Below are 17,018 nucleotides of genomic sequence, written 5' to 3'. Positions count from 1 at the left end.
TTAAAATATGAAACAATTTGAGAAATACCTGAAGTAGAAGCAGCCATCTTCCTTGTCATTATCCTTTATTTTATTACAACTAAATGTTTCTGCCTAGAAGGAAAAGTAGGAAAGAAGAGGAAGAGGGAGAAATCACAAACTTTTAACACAGTGTATTTACAATGAAAATTTATTTTTCCTTTCACCAAGTGTGAACCCAGATCACATCCGGATTGATAAATACACACAAACACACCCCTACATGTATATATCTTTACCATGCATGTATGACACAAAAGTGAGATTAGTCACAATGGAAAGATATACCATTAATTATTAAAGGGCACGAAACAGATCTTAGAGGTGGTGACATAATTTTAAGGTAATAGCAGCTTGATGGGACTGATGGTATAAATTAAGGAAGCTAGTTTCCTAAACAGATGACTAAACTGAACCATAAATCCTGAAAGATGTCATTAAATCAGGACCCCTGATATAGCTTGGTTTAGTTTCCAATTTGAGATTTATTTTAGATTGGCACTGGCTGGTATGGTAGCCAATAACTACATATGACTACTGAGCACTTGAAATGTGACTGGTCCAAATTGAGGTGTTGTAAGCATAAAATACATACCAAATTTCAAAGACTTGGAAAGATATAAGAATGTAAAATATCATTATTAAATTTTAAAATATTGAGTTCATGGTGAAATGGTAATTTTTTGTATATTAGTTTAAAACTATATTAAAATTAATTTTACTTACTTCTTTTTATTTTTTAATGTGGCTACTAGCAGAATTCAGAATTTGAGTATCACATGGCTGGTATTATATTTCTATTGGACTGTGTGGCTTTGGACTCTCAAACTGTTCTCTCCACTCTACTCCCTTCTTTAATTTACTCTGTAGTCTATCAATCACATCTCCTTCTCTCACTTTCTATATTATCTCTTAGTGATATTTAGCTTTTTGCCTTGTGCTACTGTTCTTTAGACTTAATTCTGAAACATACTCTGATGCATCTTTTAGAAATCGTAAGTGATGGAATGGGTTACTTTCTAGTTCTCCAGGATATACACACTGCATTTTTATATTAAATTACATTTAATTTTATGTTAAATGTAAGAGCTACTTTTAATTTCTAAAATGCTTTCTATGACTCACATTTGCTGGTGGTCGGTTCCCACTGTTTGACAGTTTCCACATTTTCATGGAAATACGTGCTGGATTAATATTTTTAATGATACTGTCATCTTCAGAAATAACAGTAATCATAAAATCTGTAATGATGAACATTAAAAAATTATTTTCTTTCTAGTTCAATTAGTGGATTTGGCTAAATAACTGTATGTCTTAAAGCATACATCTTGTTTAAGTGTTAATAATAAAATTCTGATGAAGAAATAAAACTATTCTTTAACTAGTCTTCCCCAACAACTTGTCTACAGAACTTATTCAATCATAACAGGTAACTCTCCAGTGCTAAATCTCCCACAGAAATCTAATAAATACATCTTTGCTATTAATAATCCTTTGTCTTATTTTCACAGTCTGCCAAGCAAGACCAAAAAGGTTAGACTGTGTTATTTGTAGCACAAGGAACTATATTCAATATCCTGTGATACTACTGGGCATATACCCTGAGAAAACCATAATTCAAAAAGAGACATGTATCACAACGTTCATTGCAGCAGTATTTACAATAGCCAGGACGTGGAAGCAACCTAAGTGTCCATCGACAGATGAATGGATAAAGAAGATGTGGCACATATATACAATGGAATATTACTCAGCCATAAAAAGAAACGGAATTGAGTTATTTGTAGTGAGGCAGATGGACCTAGAGTCTGTCATACAGAGTGAAATAAGTCAGAAAGAGAAAAACAAATACCATATGCTAACACATATATATGGAATCTAAAAAAAAAAAAAAAAAGGTTCTCATGAACCTAGGGGCAGGACAGGCATAAAGATGCAGACATAGAGAATGGACTTGAGGACATGGGGAGGGGGAAGGGTAAGCTGGGATGAAGTGAGAGAGTAGCACTGACATATACACTACCAAATGTAAAATAGATAGCTAGTGGGAAGCAGCTGCATAGCACAGGGAGGTCAGCTCCGTGCTTTATGACCACCTACAGGGGTGGGATAGGGAGGGTGGGAGGGAGGCACAAGAGGGAAGGGATATGGGGATATATGTATGCGTATAGCTGATTCACTTTGTTATGCAGCAGAAACTAACACAACATTGTAAAAGCAATTATACTCCAATAAAGATGTTAAAAAAATATATCCTGTGATAAACCACAATGAAAAGAACATGAAAAAGAATGTATTTATATGTTTAACTGAGTCACCCTGCTGTACAGCAGTAATTATCACAATATTGTAATTCAACTATACTTCAATAAAAAATAAATTTAAAAAAAAGGTTAGACTACAGATACTCAGCAATCTAGAATAGGCCAAATGGTTACAAATCTATATGCTTTATGTAGTCTGAGAATACAATGTTTACTTTCTTTTATGATTTTCAATAGCATACAGTAGCTAAACTATTATTACTTGTAATATTCCCTTATATTTATCAGCTGTAATATTCACTTGTCACCTATTAGTTTTTAATCACAGGAAATAGGTCTTATCTCCCCTAACAGATTTCAAAGGCTATAATTATTTAAAATTATTGTTAATATTTCAATCTAAATATTTCTGGTCTGCTTCTTTCACTGCTTGTAACTATGAACAGGAATTCACCCTCTCAAGAAAACCAAAGTCTTCAAGAAAGTTACCTATACAAAGCAAATACAATTTCCTACTGACTTGGCTCCTGCCATATTACACTGAAATCATTTGCTTACTTGATTGTCTCCTACATTAGACTGAACTCATTGAAAACTGTCATGTTCATTACTGGAATGAGGAGTCTAGCATAGTGGATGGACATGGCAGGTGTTCAGTAAATGTTTGTTGTTCTGAAATATCTTTAATCATAAATTATGATGTGATGCATTTTCATCCAAATTAAGTTGAACAGTCCTGGTTCCGTCTGGTTTAACAGTGCAACATATTTAGTAGAACATACCCCCCCAGTTTTGCCATTTAGCAGTTCATACTTCTTTTGCAGAATCTCACAATTCAGCGAATGAACAAACACAAACTGATTATCTTAAGCTATCAGTTTATATATGAACTTTTAGTTCATTCTTGACCATTAAAGGAATGTAGGATATAGGGGAGAAGGAAGACATAGCTAAGTCAAATGTACTTTCTTTACCATTTGAAAGGCCACAACATGCTTGCTTTTTTATCACGCTGAACACCCAGGATAAATAATTTATTCCACTAATGTATGAGGCAAATTAATACTACAAATTTATTTTAAAACTGTGAATTACTCACCAGTGAAAATACCCCCTGCTAAAAAGGAAGCATCTTTGTCATATTTAACATTGAGACGAATGGGTTTTTCAGGGTCTGGAAGAATCATTAACTTAATTATGGGTCCTTCTATGGTATTCTTGTTATAAATGGCTTTAACCTGCATAATATGTTCTCCTCTAAAAAGAAAAAAGGGGAAGGGGGTTCAAACTTCATTAGTTATAACTAAAAATTCTGAGACAATTTATACAAAGTTTAACTCATTTAGGAAAACTCTCTACTCCAGTTCCATTCCAATTCCTGACTATCACTAAATAGAAGGCTAGTTAGTACTCTTAACGTAATCCAGTAATAACAAAAATCAATCTCTATAATACCAATAACTATCAAATTTTTAGTTCTTACCTAGGGGCATAAACACTGAACACTCCCAAATTAGCCCTGCCCCTTTCATCGGTTTTATGCTGTTGGTTTGAAGGAGTGAGCTAAAAACAAAACAAAACGGTTAATTAGAAAATTCTAGGAATCAAATTCTTTTCCTCTATTACTATTTAAAAAGCTACATTTGCACACAGTCTAAAATCTAAAATTGTCTAATTTGAACTAGCTGAAATGATATAATATGTAATCACATAATCCAAAGGATAATAATCACACTGATCAATTAAAATAGAATTTTGTGTATTTCAATTATTAAGTTGCAGAATTCAATGTTCAGTTTCAATAACGCTGATATATCAAGTGAAGTTTGGTCACACAAACACTGAAGGTATATTCCAAAACTGGGGGGTTGTGAGAGTCGGCGCAGGAAAAATAAACATAAATACACATACATAATTTCAAGTCAAGGCATAATACCATGTCCATCGTTAGTTATTTCATCTTTCTCTTAATATTTACTCAGATGTGCTTCTTAAATCTTTGTTGCAATACTACTTTTGCATTGATAACCAAGCTTTTACTTTTAAGTGATTAAGAATCAGTGGCGGGCTTCCCTGGTGGCGCAGTGGTTGAGAATCTGCCTGCTAATGCAGGGGACACAGGTTCGTGCCCTGGTCTGGGAAGATCCCACGTGCCGCGGAGCAACTAGGCCCGTGAGCTACAATTACTGAGCCTGCGCGTCTGGAGCCTGTGCTCCGCAACAAGAGAGGCCGCGATAGTGAGAGGCCCGCGCACCGCGATGAAGAGTGGCCCCCGCTTGCCACAACTAGAGAGAAAGCCCTCGCACAGAAACGAAGACCCAACACAGCCAAAAATAAGTAAATAAAAATAAATTAAAAAAAAAAAAAAAAAGAATCAGTGGCCACATTTCCTAATCATTGGTTACAAGAGTCTTTCAGTCTTTTGCAGATGCTTCTCTAAAAAACTAGGATCATACTATTATTACCAGTAGAAGATAATCACTATTTAACTCTCTTGGAAGCAAACATTAAGAACAAAAGTAAATGTGAAGACTGTAGAAGCAGGAAAATCAGACTCTCTCCTAAATCCTAATACCTAATTTCTGTTTAACGGAACCTGAAGATTAGGTAATTATGGTACATGCAGACAAAAAAAAAAAAAAAAGCAATAGTTGGTGAGACAAAAGTGAGAAAGAGTAATTGAACTGCTAGAATAAAACCCTATATTTGTACCTGTCTCATTTACCCTCCAATCCATCTTCTCTCAACCTATCTTTCTCAAAGTCTTTCTTCCATCTGGGTCCTAAATCTTTGTTGCTAAGCCAGAGAAGTAAGTCTTCTATTTCAGGCTATATAGCAGCAATACTGTAGTCTTTTTTGACAGGCTAAGACCTCTGACCCTTTTCACTTTACTTTGAAAATAAGTTCATGTGGATCACAAGTCATTCTTGGCACTTTAATCTCCTGTATAGCTTTTATTTATTTATTTTCATTTATTGTCTTTTGGCCGCGCACATAGCATGCAAGATCTTAGTTCCCCAACAAGGGATTGAACCCAGTCCCCTGCAGTGGAAGCACACAGTCCCAACCACTGGACCGCCAGGGAATTCCTTCCTGTATAGCTTTTAAGATAAACTTGTTGAGTCCTGCAAAATCCCTACTGGGATTCTTAATGAACTAATGGATTAATTTCAAGTGAACTGTGTATTTACATAATACCAACTTTTTGCATCCACTAAAATTATAAAATTTGTGGAGGGATACTCAAGCCTGGCTAAATATAACTCCAAGAACTCGCTTCTGTGTTGCCTGGCAACAACCTGGCTGGGACAAATGAATTCCCTTCAACCAACAGGAGAGACTTGTGAAAATATAACTTTGCAAGGGATTGGCAGCTTCTTCCCTTCCCCCTTGCAGGAGGGCATAAACTTTGTGCCAGGCATCCAAAGTCCCCCCTACATCCTGGTTACCCCAATACTAATGTAAACACTTGGTACCTAATCTTGGACTTCCTGGTATCCAAGCACTATGTTTGTGCCCAAACATTACGAGGCCATTTTCATGCTTGCCGAATTCCCTAGAACACAAGCCAGTATAGGTCCAACAGCTATGCCCAGGCCCTGGTAGCTCTCCAAAAGGTAGGTGGAGTACAGTTACTCGCATGACTCTTTTCCTTCACCCTTAGGGCTTGTAAGCTTCCCCAATAATACCTGTTTCATAACCCATACTGCAGGTCATTGTATCTGCCATCATTCTCCTTTGTCAGCATTATCTATTCTTAATCTGAAATCCAAATATTATTAATATTGTGTAATAAACACTCAGACATAACTGTAGAATGTTGCCCCTGTTATACTGTTTGCAAGATATAAACTATACTTCCTCAAAATAACTATTAAAAATTTTAGGTTAACTTCAACTAAGCAATAATGAAGATTATATAAGACTATTTTTTTTTAAAAAAAGAAATGTGACCCCTAAAGACATGATCCTGAGGATGAAAGCCAGAATTTTAAGTAAGTGAAAATATTTAAGAATGTTTAAAACTTACCTTTAAATTGTTAGCTTTTATAAGGCTTATTTTAACCTGTGGCACAAGTGCTGGATTATCCCACTGATCACAAAGTTGAACAATGAGAGGATTCTGTAATTCTCTTCCGTTAATCACTGGAATGGACTAAAACAGATATAATAATTTTAAGAAGCACTAAAACATATATGCCAAACAATATGATTACTATTTAAGTGAAATAATCACTTAATGTATCTGTTTTAGTCACAAATAGCTCCTTTCATCAATTAAAATAAACTTCTGAAAGTCAATTATGTTGTCACAAATGATCCTCTTCTTATAGAAATGATTGAAAATTTGATAAACGGGAAAATATCATTTGACATTACTGGCTTCTAGAGCCAGTCAAGAATTCTAAAAATTACATATTAGAAGGACTTCCTTGGAAACAGAAGCTTATCTTAGGTTCTCATCTTTAGCACTGTCATCTACAGTTTAACTCCTCCATCAATTGTCAGCACTCTGCCAGTCTACACGAAGCAATAATGCACAGCTTTCCAGCTCTTTGTTAAACAGGACTAGTCACTGATAATCTACACTGTCTTGTTGGCTTAAGATGTTTGTTTCTTTTCCATTACTTCATGTAAGGCCTGTGTAACTCTGCGAATTTGTGTGCCGACCTATTAATACTGGATATATCAAAGGAAAACACATTGTCAAGCAAGAAACCTGTCAAAGTCTAATCCTCTGTGTCAGATCTTAAAAGTTAAAAAAAGAAGAAGATAGGAAAGATATAACTAGCAAAAAAGGAAAGCTGATTTATCATCTCTCTCCTACTAACAATGTTCCCTCCGCTTCCTCCACCCCTCACCTTACTTGAGGAAGTTGTTTACCAAATTACGTTAGGAGGTTGCTAAAAGTGGGAGAAAAATTAATAATGTTTTAGGGCTAGAAATTTTTTTTTTTTAAAGATACCCTTGAAGCTGGTTTAGTTTAAATGCTTGACTACCAAAAGATTTTCATGGATAGACTGTATTTTATCTGCAAAAGTTTATAAAAAGCTTGAATATATAAAAAGTGCTGATGTTTCCAAATGTAAACACTACAGGGTCTTTATTCCTAATTACATAATTGTCTATCCATCAAATAGTAACTACTTTTAAAGAATATCTTTCAGTAAATGACTTGTAGCAAAAGCTTTTAGTTGAACATTTTTCTGGATAGTAGTGGGGAAAGCAAATATCCAAAATCAAATGTTCATGAATACAAATCTGCCCTTTGCCACTTTTTAATATTGTCATGTAATGTAATATTTAATAATTTGTTTCCTATTTATAAAGACTGATAATACATCATAATGTTGCTGAAGATTAAATGAGAAAATATATGTGTATATTTATATATTTTTTCTATTTATCATGCTTAGGTGTTAAATCAGTTCCCCTTTTCTATTAAAGATCCTGTAGGCGGACAGTAGGTCAAAAATTAAATTAGAAAATTCTAGGAAAACCACATATTCAATGACTACGTTTCCAAGCTTACCTACATATAATGTATCTCTTAACAGAATGAGAAATTCGTTTTAGGTTTTATTTTTAAAACTTTTGGATTTCAGTGGTATCTGCAAATAAATCTTGTAATAAGTTTTTGAGTTAACAAGCTGTCATTATTTTTTATATTCCCCTCCTATAAAATCATATAAAAACATGAACATGTAAAGATTTTTTCCACCTCAAATGTACACAATTATTCCATGGTACAGTCAGTCAACAAACCCTTTACTGACATCATTAGGCACAAAGAATGTATTGACTTATGCAATATATGTGCTTCCAGATAAAAATAAGTACACTCGCTTTTCAGTGAAATCCTTCAGTCAACACAGTATTACAAAATAAATTGTTTTTAAAGCACATTCATACACTAGTTTATCTGTTTTTTTAAACTCACAAATCAAAAAAGGGCAATCTCAAACTAGGGTGCAGATATGTAAGCTTTTCTTAGATGATCAGTTCCTTTACAGGATAATTTCATTTACTACCACGGTCATGTGAGATCATTTCCCATTAGAAAAAAATAAGCTTCCATACCAACAGATAAGGCCCTGCCACATTATAACTGAACACCAGAATATGAACATTTTAAAATTAGAATTCTAAAAATTGAATGAAAACTGAAAGGTAACAGATTTGACAGATATTTGCAAAATTAGTATTTAAGTATTAGTAATTAGTATTTAATTCAAAAAGAGTCATGTACCACAATGTTCGTTCCAGCTCTATTTACAATAGCCAGGACACGGAAGCAACCTAAGTGTCCATCAACAGATGAATGGATAAAGAAGATGTGGCACATATATACAATGGAATATTACTCAGCCATAAAAAGAAACGAAACTGAGTTATTTGTAGCGAGGTGGATGGACCTAGAGTCTGTCATACAGAATGAAGTCAGAAAGAGAAAAACAAATACTGTATGCTAATACATATATATGGAATCTTAAAAAAAAAAAAAAAGGTTCTGAAGAAGCTAGGGGTGGGACAGGAATAAAGAAGCAGACGTAGAGAGTGGACATGAAGACACAGGGAGGGGGAAGTGTAAGCTGGGATGAAGTGAGAGAGTGGCATGGACTTATACATACTACCAAATGTAAAACAGATAGCTAGTGGGAAGCAGCCACATAGCACAGGGAGATCAGCTCAGTGCTTTGTGACCATCTAAGGGGCGGGATAGGGAGGGTGGGAGGGAGACGCAAGAGGGAGGAGATATGGGGATACATGTATATGTATAGCTGATTCACTTTGTTATAAAGCAGAAACTAACACACCATTGTAAAGCAATTATACTCCAATAAAGATGTTAAAAAAAAAAAGATTTAACTATTTGCATAGGAAGGCAAACTGAAGTTTTTGTGGATATAATGAATGACTTGATATCTGGTATGCTTTTAAAAATTCCAGCAAAAACATTTTTTTAATAAGTCAGTGAGAGAGAACAATGAAATAAAATTGGGCAAAAATCAGTAACTGTTGAAAACTGGGGGTTCATAATACTTTTTTTACTTTTATGCATATTTTTAAATTTCTATTATAATAAAGTGCTTAGAATTTGAAGTATTACACTTTTTTAAACAAATGAGGGCACAGAGATGAATTAAATAATGAAGTATTAAAATTCGTATTACTTTGTCCTTTTGTTATTGTTACTATTGCTACTGTTATTACTTCAACAACAAAATGTAACTATTCAGCTCTACTGACATTTTGAAGCAATAAGTCATGTGATATTAAATTCTGTCAATCAAGGCAGGAAGGTACTTACCTCCTTTAACTCTGGCCAGTCTACAAGGAGAAGTTTAGCTGGTGGCCCAGAAATTAGCTGCACTCGAATAAAGTCAGAAAACTCACGCCAAGTAAAACAAAGATCCTTATTTCCAGGGGGACCTGGAATAAATTTGATACCTCTCACACTTATACTTTGTGTATTTTCCTAGTGAGGAAAAGCACATTGAAAAGAAACAGGGAGATAATGTTTAGTTTTCAGAAAAATGAAAGAAAATGTTGTCACCACCCATGTGCATACAGATGTGTTTCTGGTATAACAACAGCAAGTAACTTACACATATGCCAATACTGGAGTTCCCTGAATTTCATCTCCTTGAGAGGAGAAACTGAAATTCTTTTTTGTGAGGGAGAAGTCTAAAAGGTTCAAGCTATGTCCTTTTTCCTGATATTTTCCTGATTTCCCTCTTATTTACACTTGCATTGTCTCCTTTCTGTTCCCCAAATAGCCATGCACGTGCTTGCCCAACACCCTTTGCACCCGCTCCTTCCTTCTGATTGCAAGGTTTTTTTTTTACCTACATGGCTTTTCTTCAGGTTTTTGCTCATAGAATACCTTAACCAGAGGGGTTTTCTGTAACTAGCCTATATGATGGTACCCTATTCCCACAGCCCACTTTAATTTTCTTCCTGTCACTCATTTCCTAGCTGTTATATGCTCTCCCATTACAAGGTAATCTCCGAGAAGGTAGGGGCTTTGACTTGTCACAACCCCATCGCTGGTACTTAGAATGCCTAACATCTGTTAATGCTAATCAATGACACTAGCCTATAATCTTTGCCAAGTGACTGAAGTAGATAAAACCGATTCCGTACTGGCATGAGCACTGTAGTATTTGCATTTTAATAGTGACCCTTAATGATTTCATCATCTTAAATTTCCATTAAGTACAAATATTAAGTACAGCCGATTTTAAAACTCAGAGTTAAAATGTCATGTTTTATGATCTGAAACAACTGTTTGTAGAACATTTCTGTAAAAAGACATTGCAAAACAATAGAAATTAATCTCCCCCAAAAGCCCATTGAGTGCAGGGGAGTTTTTTCATTATTTGGAAAACAAATTAAGCATTCATTAGTACAACATATTGAAAAGTTCAAAATACGTGAAGTCTATAGAATCCCACATTTAATAGTGAAACACCAAATGCCCTTTTGAAGAGGTGATGTCTTAAGTAATCTTGAAAGTTATTCTGGTTTTACCTCATATCTTGAAAATAAAATTTGCATGCACATTAACAAATTGTAGATGAGTATAAATAGAATTAAACACAAAATTCTGAAAGGTACTCTCTAAGGTCTAATGTTGATATTATCAAGGGAATGTACTTCAGGAGAGCAGTACATTTTATGCAGATGTGGAAATGATTTTAAGAAACAATGGCATATTAAAACCAGTTTTGTTTTTTTTTTTAAAACTTTAAAAATAGTGTTTTTTTAAAACAACTTTGGTTTTTAAAAAAAGCCAGAGGCTCCCTTTTTTTCTGTAGAGACTAGGGGTAGACTCCTATTGTTTGTTTGAAAGTGAGTCAAGATGGTATACATCAGTTGTAAAATGACAGCAGAAAGAAAGAAAGTCAATTTGACTGGAGAATGAGCCACGGGAGGAGACAGGTATGCTGCAGTGGAATACTATGGAGTACTTTAGGCCACCCTAAGGAGATGGAGTCTAACTTTACAGTATAAAATGCTGATAGGTGGCATAAGATGGGGACTGAAAACTGACACTAGATTTGGTCAGGTGGCACAGGGCAGAAAAAGAGCGACAGTGGCTTGCCTGGGAATGATGGTCAAGAATGTGAAAACAGAGAGTATATACAACTCTTCCAAGGAGCTGTACTGTAAAAAGGAGGAGAGAAAGAGGGCCATACAAGAAAGCTGTGAGGGTTTTTTTATTATAGCATGTCTACATGCTGATGGGAATCTAATAGATTATAGCATGTCTATACGCTGATGGGAATCTAACAGACGGGGAAAACAAGATGTAGGAAGATAGGTTACAATTTAGGAATAATTAGTGAAAGAGGATGGGAGTCTGTGCGTAAGGCGACAGGAAGCAGAGATAGTTCATGTACAACAGCAGTTATTATCTGACTTCATCTACACAGAGGGTGAAGCTAGACAAGAGAAGAATCTGAAAGTCAAAGATCAAACCTTATCTTTTACAGTAAACAAAACACCATTAAAAGTTCCTCAGCAGTGCTAAGATATAGTGAAAGTGATGTTCTGAAAACTAGAAAATAATAGCCCAGCAGATTAGTGGAAACAGAAATTCTAGGTGGGAGGGGCAACAAGGAGGCTATTATGATCATTCTGTCGGGTAAAAGGTATAATGGAGGCTCCAAAAGGAAGAAGAGTTTTAAAAACCATTAAATGCCCTAAATGGATTCAACTTTACTTGGGGCTTAGCATTCCTTCTTTTTGACCTACTCGAGCCTGGTAGGTTCCTTGAAGGCTCAACTCCAACATCTTTTCTCGAAAACTGTCTTTAATCTCTCCAAGAAGAATACATTGTGTTTCCTTGCTTGTTTTAAACTGAAATAATTCCACTAGGGTTCTTATTTTTCAAGCTAATCTCAATTAACTGCACAGCTGCAAACTTTCACCACTAGTTTTCTCCCAAGCATTCTATTTAATGCAGGGACTGAGCACCAAGAAATTTTACTCAAATAGCTACATGAAAAACTATCTTTAGATACATATCAAAATATTTAAGGATGAAATGATATGATGTATGGAATTTGCTTCAAAGTGATAGATAAGGGGGAACTGATGAATGTTGAAGCTGACTGACGGGATCATGGGAATTACTTATACTATTTATTCTATTTTTGCATATGTTCAAAATTTTTCATTATGAAACTTATTTTAATGCCTTTTATAATTTTTCATTGTAAACACTGAAATCAAGTCTCTCTTATTTTTGTTTTTCCCAAACTTTTTGTTATATATAAACTGAATGGAATAAGCCAACTGTTATGGAAAACAGCCATACCTGAAAAGTAGTTTTCAAATGTGAGCTATCAAGTCCAATCCCAGCAATTCCCAAGGCAGATAGAGAACTTGGTGAAAATGCCTGAATTTGATTTCCATACTGATCTGTAACTATTATAACTATAAAAGGGGGAGGAAGTTTAATTTTAAAGTATCTTAATAAAATATACAAATATCCATAAACACACTTATACAATTAAAATTATACTTAGAAACTCATTCTAACTTTGTTCTTGTGTATCTTTTTGGTAAAAAGTAATTATAATCACTTCTTTTATAATCACTATAAAAATAATAAGAATATACATAAGTACACTTATATTTACATATTTAACATGATGCTGATGTTAATCAAGTTTTTTACCATGAACATTTGAAGGAAATAATTTAGTATTATGTAATATTCTAGATATAAGAAAAATACAGGATACATATGAACCCACTAATATATTTACTTTTTACTCTTAATATTAACTATTAACATTTCTAACAAAAGTCAACATTCTTTTCAACAAACTATTTTTGCCAAACTGATTTCACAGTTAGGTCACCATAGGCAAAGACAGGGAAAAGCTTCAATCTTTCCAACAATGGAATTTAAACCATAAACCGTATATAAATCCCAAGTTTTCCTTTCAGATTATGTATGCCAAAACATGAACGTAAGGACATATTACAGAAGTGTTTTAAAGAAAGAAAGCAGGCCATACTAACCTATTTCTCCTTGAAGCTCTTGGCCCATCTGTACTGTTTTTCCTCCTTTTAATTCACATTTTAGATGTTTAGGTTCATCAGGAAGTGGTCTGCAATTGATTAACAAGTTAAACGCCTTACTTGCACCATTAATTGTAGAAAAAAATTAGTTTAAATATGCTAAAGAGTAACAAATACAACATTCATTTTCTAAAACTTAAAGTAACACCTCTCTAAATACCTCTATTTATATAACATAACTATTAACCCAAAAGGAAATAGAGAAAAGATAGCTTGCAAAGAGAGTAGAGAATACTGACAAAAAAAAACCACACACACACACATGTGTTAGATTACAGTTATCTATGCTGGATTAAAAGGAACTTATGCCATGAGAGCACTGAGAAAGAAAACAGATGGGTCTGTAAGAATGACCCATCAAGAGATCTGTCTCTGGCTGAAGAGTTGTACATCTTACAATTTTATCTCAAACATGGAGCTATTCTAAGTGTTGGAATAGTATGGAAATGTGTAGAGGAATTAAAGTGAAAAAGGTTATTAAAAAAGAGGCAGCCGAGGAACTGACAGGCCAGGGTGAAGGACAGGTTTTCAATATAGTTACTTAAATCTTCCCCTTTTCTATCAGGTGGACTCAGCTTTGAAAATCATCACTAACCAATGAAAGCATTCTTCCTTCTGAACAACACACTGACTGATCACACTGTATCTTTTGGACTTTTCATGTCTGTCATTCTGCAGGAGTTTTCACTGTTGCTTGTCCTAGGAGGGCTTTCCTTTATCAAAAGTTCTATTTCTGACAGATACTAGAGGGTCAATTAAGCAGAAGCTTGTAACAATATTAAGAATCAATCACTATCTTCAGTGAAGCTTTATTCCGAAGACAACCTATTTCCAAAAAATTGTGAAAATTTCTATATTAAAAAACAACTTTGGCATGTGTGCTTTGGAGAAAAGCACTTTTGTTGCCATATGCTGAATTTTGAAATACCTCAAAATATAATATGCCCACAAACCTTACTGTAAATGCACTTTCCAAAGACACATGATCATCTTGGAATGAAACCTGGCAATAGCGCATATCTTTTACAGATGTTGGTACTTGTACATCAGGAAGCAGACCCTGTAGTAAGTGCTCTTTGTTAATCTCAGGAGTCCAATTAACCTAGAAGAAAAATTATATATTTAAGAATAATATAAAGCTTAAACTAATGCCTTCCAACTGCCACTTATCTTACCAAAGACTCTTAAAATTATAACCCATCCTCCCCACGCCTAAGGAAAAAGAAAAGCCCCTTACGACCAGAAATGATAGTCGTTCATATATTACTATAATAAAAAAGTATCTTCCTCATTGTCTTTCCTGATAATGTTGCCATATCTTTCAATGCAATAAAATAAATATTCCTAAGTCATTTCTTTAGCTTTTGCCACAAGATTATCACTGTGGTCATTATAGTTTTAAAAAAACCATGTTAATCAAATCATGTGATCAATTCTGAGAAGTAATAGTCAATCTTTTTTTTTGAAAAGAATCTTATTAATACAGGTTTTAAATGAGATCTAAGTGGACCTGATTCAGCAAGGTGAGAAAACAAGTTAAATCCACTAATGTAATTACCACCCTGGCCACATCTTGATCTTAATCTACTCTGGAATGTTTCCAGCTCTAATTTTAACTTTACATCTCTTAAATTCCATATTTTGTTACCTGATCCATTTTTTAAGTTGATTACCCTACGCTATCCTTTTAAACTTCCAATCCTTTCTATTTAAGAATTTTTAGCTCAACTTTATGCTTTTAGCCTTCTATAGCTGTGATTCTTAAATCACTGATATTCTAATATTTTAATCCTACTTTATGCTGTTCTTAGTTACCTTTTTTTTTTTTATAAATTTATTTATTTATTTTTGGCTGCGTTGGATCTTCATTGCTGCACGTGGGCTTTCTCTAATTGCGGCTAGCGGGGGCTACTCTTCCTTGTGGTGCACAGGCTTCTCATTGTGGTGGCTTCTCTTGTTGTGGAGCACGGGCGCTAGGTGCGCGGGCTTCAGTAGTTGTCACTTGCGGGCTCTAGAGTGCAGGCTCAGCAGTTGTGGCGCACAGGCTTAGCTGCTCCGCGGCATATGGGATCTTCCAGGACCAAGGCTCGAACCCATGTCCCCTGCATTGGCAGGCAGATTCTTAACCACTGCGCCACCAGGGAAGTCCTCTTAGTTACCTTTTAATCTTTTTAAACCATCTTTTTATTCTTTATCATACCTTTTTTTCCTTTTTTTTAAATAATGGAAGCAGCAAGCAGGAGTTACACAAAAAGGCTTTCTTCTCTCACCCTAGTTGTGCTCTCTCTTCAATGAATTCCTAGGTCAGTTTGGGTTGACTTTCCTCAATACTGGAGAATTCTCTAAAGACTACAAAACCACTTTAAGCATATACATTTAATAAAAGTATTTAATATCTTTTATTATCAATAAAGGTGTATGTTTTAAAATCTTTGGAACCCAATAAATATATAACTACTAGAATTGAGGAAAAATGTGTCAAAAGCTGGCCATGAGCTTAGAGAATGGCAAAAAGAAGGTTATATACAGAAAAAGGCTCTGAAGTCAATGTTTCTCCTTACCCTTAACATGAAACTAAACTGTGGAAACATTATGAGAAAGCAAGGAATCAGTTCAGAAGCCAGGTTGCTGGTACCACTTTTAAACTACTTGCCTTCAAATCTGCTGACAGAGATAAAAATGGCTTGCCTCTCTTCCAAGCAGGATAAGAATTATTTATCTCGAAATACTCCCTTCCCTCATTATGGAGAGGAAAATAAACTGGCTGGAGCAAGGGTTATTCCAAATAAGATTTTAAAAATAATGTCAGCTGAATCCTGGTAAACAATTCTTTTAAAATATCAGATCCTGTATTTGGAGACTCAGGATGGCTACAGAATACAGCAGTGCAAAAGAGCGGAATTCCCTGGTGGTCCAGTGGTTAGGACTCCACACTTTCACTGCCAAGGGCCGAGGTTCGATCCCTGGTCGAGGAACTAAGATCCCACGAGACACACGACATGGCCAAAAATAAATAAATAAATAAATAAAATAAATTTTTAAAATAATCTAACCATTTTGATTTGGTTCTCTGTTAAGTGAGCTGTTAAAGTTTCAACATATAGATTTACCCTATCAAGGTACAAATGATACATTTAGATGGCAGGTCTATGAGGACCATCTGAAGCTACTGAGAACTTACAAAAGCATTGTCTAAGGATCACACTTTTAGAGACTGCTATACCAATTTCAAATAGCCAAATCAGGGGTCTGTAGTTAACAATACTGTTTTACCATTTTCCTTTAACAGACTTTTTATTTAGTGCCTTCAGAATAGCTACAAAAACACTGCTTTGGTTGGGGACTTCCCTGGTGGCACAGTAGTTAAGAATCTACCTGCCAATGCAGGGGACACAGGTTCGATCCCTGGTCCAGGAAGATCCCACATGACACAGAGCAACTAAGCCCGTGTGCCACAACTACTGAGCCTGCAAGCCACGACTACTGAAGCCCGTGCTCCACAACAAAGACAAGCCACCCCAATGAGAAGCCCGTGCACTGCAACAAAGAGTAGCCCCCACTCACCACAACCAGAGAAAGCCCGTGTGCAGCAGCAAAGACCCAACACAGCCATAAATAAATAAATAAATAAATAAA

The 17,018-nt window shown here is 35.0% G+C and overlaps 1 protein-coding gene across 2 annotated transcripts in view; it reads right to left on the bottom strand.

Annotated features, from left to right (window-relative positions):
* SMCHD1 (structural maintenance of chromosomes flexible hinge domain containing 1) overlaps positions 1-17,018 on the bottom strand; it is a 133,606-nt gene that overhangs the window by 39,249 nt on the left and 77,339 nt on the right. For both annotated transcript variants that reach the window (XM_057526926.1, XM_057526927.1), the window contains 9 exons: positions 14,336-14,484; positions 13,323-13,411; positions 12,610-12,728; positions 9,595-9,762; positions 6,313-6,438; positions 3,766-3,845; positions 3,382-3,539; positions 1,144-1,259; positions 29-93 (listed from right to left, as the gene is read on the bottom strand). In XM_057526926.1, coding sequence (XP_057382909.1) covers positions 29-93; positions 1,144-1,259; positions 3,382-3,539; positions 3,766-3,845; positions 6,313-6,438; positions 9,595-9,762; positions 12,610-12,728; positions 13,323-13,411; positions 14,336-14,484 — 1,070 coding nt within the window. The remainder of the gene's footprint in view (positions 1-28; positions 94-1,143; positions 1,260-3,381; positions 3,540-3,765; positions 3,846-6,312; positions 6,439-9,594; positions 9,763-12,609; positions 12,729-13,322; positions 13,412-14,335; positions 14,485-17,018) is intronic.

Source organism: Balaenoptera acutorostrata, chromosome 13 (genome assembly GCF_949987535.1).
Source record: "Balaenoptera acutorostrata chromosome 13, mBalAcu1.1, whole genome shotgun sequence".
Classification (NCBI taxonomy): Eukaryota; Metazoa; Chordata; class Mammalia; order Artiodactyla; family Balaenopteridae; genus Balaenoptera; species Balaenoptera acutorostrata.
The sequence above is the reverse complement of the archived record's forward strand: the minus strand, read 5'-3'. Positions and strand labels throughout refer to the sequence as shown.